This window comes from Ixodes scapularis, unplaced genomic scaffold (genome assembly GCF_016920785.2).
Source record: "Ixodes scapularis isolate PalLabHiFi unplaced genomic scaffold, ASM1692078v2 PGA_scaffold8__174_contigs__length_109621045, whole genome shotgun sequence".
Classification (NCBI taxonomy): Eukaryota; Metazoa; Arthropoda; class Arachnida; order Ixodida; family Ixodidae; genus Ixodes; species Ixodes scapularis.
In genome coordinates, this window is record NW_024609883.1 from 94,972,234 (window position 1) to 94,977,221 (window position 4,988).

The 4,988-nt window shown below is 38.8% G+C and overlaps 1 protein-coding gene across 1 annotated transcript; it reads right to left on the bottom strand.

The window, feature by feature from the left end:
• Positions 1-685: 685 nt before the first annotated feature.
• LOC121833633 (52 kDa repressor of the inhibitor of the protein kinase-like) lies at positions 686-1,168 on the bottom strand. The gene has a single exon (XM_042287067.1). It carries the CDS (start codon positions 1,166-1,168, stop codon positions 686-688), a length of 483 nt encoding a protein of 160 aa, XP_042143001.1.
• Positions 1,169-4,988: the final 3,820 nt, after the last annotated feature.

The following is a 4,988-nucleotide window of genomic DNA, read 5'->3' on the forward strand; positions in this document are numbered from 1 at the left end:
TTCTGAAATGTTTGTACATTTCCCTTTTTCACGAAACAGCGCGCAGGCATACATTCGTGTTTTGCTTGGCTTACATAAGTTGTGACAATGTTTTCTTCGGGAGAACTCCGAAATTGCACCAAGGAAGCTGTAACATCTTTCCCACGCGAAGAGAATGTCCTTCACTCATGGGCTGGCACCCATTTTTTAACTTTCAAAGCAGCGAATGTCCGTGACAATTTCTTTTCGTTGGTCACCTCGCACGGAGATAGGCAAAACCAATGCATTTTGAAGAATTTGTCTGCTAGCGGAGACTCCGAGCTCGCCAGGGGCGCTGCAATCACTTTTCGCCCGTTTTCCGCGGGAGTTGCCAGTATTGGCTTCCACGGTATTTGCTTCAACTGCTGGAGAGCGGCAGCAATGGGTTCCAGCAACTCGATGATTGTCAATATGGAATCATGTCTCTCCACCCATCTCGTCTCACAAAGCGACACAAGGCGCCTTTTCGGGGACTCCGGGCGAAGGAGTCCAACCTTGCCCTCCAGTTCTCTACTTCTGATTGGAGAGCTGCCGAAGAATGAGCAAATCTCTCTGACCGTGCTCATGCAGTTTTTTTGTGTTGTTTTTTATTGGGAACTGTGGCTGCATTACATAGCACAAGGTCGAGGCAGTGACTTGCGCAGTGCAGAAACAATGCCCATGGGTGCTACTCCAATACCGCAGCTTGGACCCCGTTCAGCCGTCCTGACATTGCTGCGGCCCCATCGTGGCCCTGGCCTCTCAGGTATCGCAGATCGATTTCCACGCCGCTCAGAAACTTGATGATTTCTTTTGCCAGTGATCTGCAGCTGAGATCATGCACTTGAGCGTACCCAAGGAACTCTTCACGAACCTTATCATCTTGCACGTATTGGACACACGCGGACATTTGCTCGAGACCACCGATATCCATCGTTTCGTCAGCCAGTACGCTAAAGGCCTTGGCCTCGTTGACCCTCTTGACGATGCTGTCTTGTATACTATTTGCGCAAATGTCAATTAGCTCGTTCTGAGTAGGAGGACTGATGTACGTTGCGTTCGCTGATCCCGTGGTGAAGTGGGTTTCAAGGGAGGCATCCCCACATTTCCCCCTCCTCCGTAGCAAAGCTCGGAAATTGCCATCGTTTTCTTCTGGAACTTTGTCGAGCATACAATACAATACAATACAAAAACCATCTTTATTTACTTTGTTTGAAACAAATAAAATATAAAGTCCACATAAGCCAATGATGGCTTGTGTGTGGGACGCGACAGGAGCCTCTGCATTTTTATTGCACACATAACTAAAAATAACAAAACATACCAATATTAGTACCTATTACTGCACTTCCACCTCCTTCTACAGCTTATATTAGTTCGCCTACTTTGATGAGTACATGTGTAAACCCATCGAATCATATTGAATTAGCATTTACATACCGTAAAGAAAAACAGAATTCACGACTTACGAGACAATTCTAATAATAGAACACAATAACAACCTTTTATATCCTGCGTTTCGGGGATACTCATCGGTTATACCTATTACCTTTTAAGAATCTTTTTTTCCCTGTTCAATTATCCACTTTTTTGCTATTTTTTTATTCTAGGGGATTTTATTTCTAGTAGCTCATCGGGTAATGTATTATAAAGCTTAGGTATGTAATATTTCCTTGTGGCCTCTCCATATCTTGTTCTTACAAATGGTTCAACAATTTTTTTATTAGGTCTTAATGTCCTTTCTTTTTTAATTTCGCGCCTATATTTATTGGTGAAAAAATGCTTTATAATAATATCATACTTCATTTGATCTCTGAAACGTAATATTCCTAATTCTTTATGCATATAATCTGAGAAATTAGTTTCTTTGCTTCGGTACCCAATATTCCTAACTATCCTTTTTTGAATCGATTCTATCTTTAGTTGTAAATATTTGGCACAGTGCCCGTAAACTGTTATTCCATACTGAAGTACGGATTTACCCAGTGAATTGTATATCATTTTAAGTAAGGATCGCGGTACTAGTTCTTGGATGTGGTACATATGGGCCATTAATACCCTTAATTTTTTGCAAACCTGGTCTATGTGAATATCCCATTTAACATATTTGTCTATGTGCATACCCAGGTATTTTACATTATCAGCGTATTCTAGCGGGATGCACGAGCAGTTGTCGCAGTTCTCATCATGCATTTTTATTGGAAATTCATTTATGATTTTTTTTCTTGGATCTCTAAAGCATATTACTTGAGTTTAAGGAACATTTAAAATTATTTGGTTTTTACGGTACCATTGAATAATTTAATGTATATCATCTTGTATAGTCATTGCCGCTATTTCGTAATTTCTATGTGCGTATACAATTACCGTGTCATCTCCAAATTGAAGGAGCTTACTTTTTAAGCTAACCTGTGCTATCTCGTTAACATATATATTAAAGAGTAGTGGACCGAGGACTGTACCTTGTGGTACTCCTTGTTTTACCTTAATTTCCTTGCTATATTTTGAGCCTAAACGTACTACCTGAAATCGATCAGCAAGATAATTCCGAAATAAATCATATGTTTTCCCTCGAATTCCAATACTATATAGTTTATCCATTAAGATATCATGATTGATTGTTTCGAAAGCCCTCGTAAAATCTAGGAATAATGCTAGAACATAATTACCGGCGTCGATGTTTCCATTTACATAGTCAAAAAAGTCTTCTAGAAGGTCACTGGTTCCTATATGTTCCCTGAATCCATATTGTGTGTTAGTAGGTTATATTTAGTGATATAGCACCTAAGAACTGTATTAATATATTTTTCCATTATATAGTTTATCACAGAAAGGATACAAACTGGTCTATAATTTAGGAATTTATTTTTCTCACCTTTCTTGTATATAGGCCGAACAACGGATGTTTTAAGCTTTTTTGGGATGATGCCGCTAGAAAATATACGATTGTACAACTGTAATAGGACAGGTTTCATTATAGTGATATGGTATTTAATATCTCTAGCCCTAATTTGATCAAACCCTGTTGCCTTATTAGCCTTTAATTGCTTTACAATTTCAATTAGATCATTGTCACCATATCGGGGAAAAATATTGAATCATTATTTCTCATTTGATTTGGTTGCCTTTCTGTTGTCGTACAATATAAAGTTTCAATTGGCTGCACATATTCTGTATTAAAACTATTTGCTAGTATCCCTAAGTCATGTTCAGGACCGAAATTTGTTTGAATAGTGTCTTCAGTCGTTTTTTTCTTTTTTCGTTGTAACAGTTGGTTTACCAAGGAACAGCATTCTGCTGTATCTTTTGTCTCAGAGAATTTGTTCCAGTAATAATTTATTTTTGTTAATCTTATTAATGCTGTAACTTTATTCCTAATTATTCTGTTGTTTTCTTTGTACTTCTTATTATTAGAAAAATTTTTCAGTAGTTGCCAAGCTTTCTTTTTTTCTTTGATCAGGTCATCAATTTCTTTAGTTATCCATTGATTCTGTTGTTTACGTTTTTTCGTACTGCATCTTTGAGTTGACTTTGTATAAATATCATTGAATATTTTAACAATATTATCGTATAGTTTTTTTTCTGTGGTATTCTATTTCAATGTGTAGTGCCTCCGTTGAGCAAAAGTTTACTTTTTCGTATTTGGTTATTTTCCATTTTTGATTTATCATGATCATGACACCTCCTCCTCTCTTCCCGTCTCTATTATGCGAAAATGTTTCAAAGTTATCTAGAGAGAACAAGGCTTCTTCATCAGATGAAATATTTGTTTCTGATAATACAATTACGTCTAAATTGTCCAGATAAGGGTCTATCATACTGCTTATTTCATTAAAATGTTTTTTAAGACTGCGCACATTGGTGTGTAGAAGAACAAAGCAAAACTCGTTAACAGTAGCGTTTATTCTATCCCACCATTTTTCAAAAGAAAGACACGTTTGTTTCCTTTCCATGTCTAATATGGTGAATGTACTTCCCTATTTAATTTTTGCAAGGTCACTTTCATTCTCGATTCTTAGAGTCGGGTCGCCTTCTCGTTTTCGCACATACGAGCATCCTTCTTTATGCCAGATAAACTTGTACCCGAGGTGTTTTGCTTTTGTTCTGACATCAAAGAACAACTTTCGGTTTGAAGCGGTCAAGTTTTCTTCTGGATAGACGTTATCTACCTCTGCTCCACTCCTCAGTTTCTGTTTATTTTTAAGCCACGCATCTCGATCGTTTCGGTTGATAAAGCGTACTATCACCATGGGTGTTTTCTTTTGTTTTAGTGGGGATGCGGTGAACTGCTTCTAAGTTATCTGTGGTTAGTCTGGGCACTTCTATCTGGTCGGCGATTTTGTTCAGCTTTTCTAGTAGGTTTTCGTTCAGAGATTCGGCCAGTCCATGTACTACTTCGAGGTTATTTCTACGTCCGTATTGTTCCAGCTTGTTTATCTCTTTTTTTTAGTTGATTCGTTTCGTCATTCTTTTTTTCGTTTTCAAGTTCACTGACCCTCTTTTTTAGATCTTTGATCTCACTGTCATGGTCTTTTACTTTCTTAAGTAGCTCATCATAGCTGTCTGACATTGGTTGCACAGACTTCTCTATGTCCATCACAGTTTGTTTCATTGTAACTAACTCATCGACTTGCTGTTTGAGTGGTGCGAGCACGCTCAACATGCTCATTATCTGAGTCAGCTGTTGCTGCACATCCAGGCCATAATGACTCGGGACCACATCAAAGGTCCCGAGTCATTATGGCCTCTCAATGCAATGCCTTGGCTTCCGCAGAAGGCGATGGCGTCTACCACACGCACAAGTCTCTTGCGGTTGCTCTCAACCGTCTTCTTTGGTGGTCGATCTGGCTCAATATGTTCGGCCTGCTTTCAGATGTAGTTTGAAGAAAGTTGTTCACGGACACCCGAGCGTCCAAGGGGTGCTTACTTGTTTAGTGGGCTTTGAACACTTTGATGGCTTTCTTCCAGTTTGTGAAAGGCGCCGTTACAAG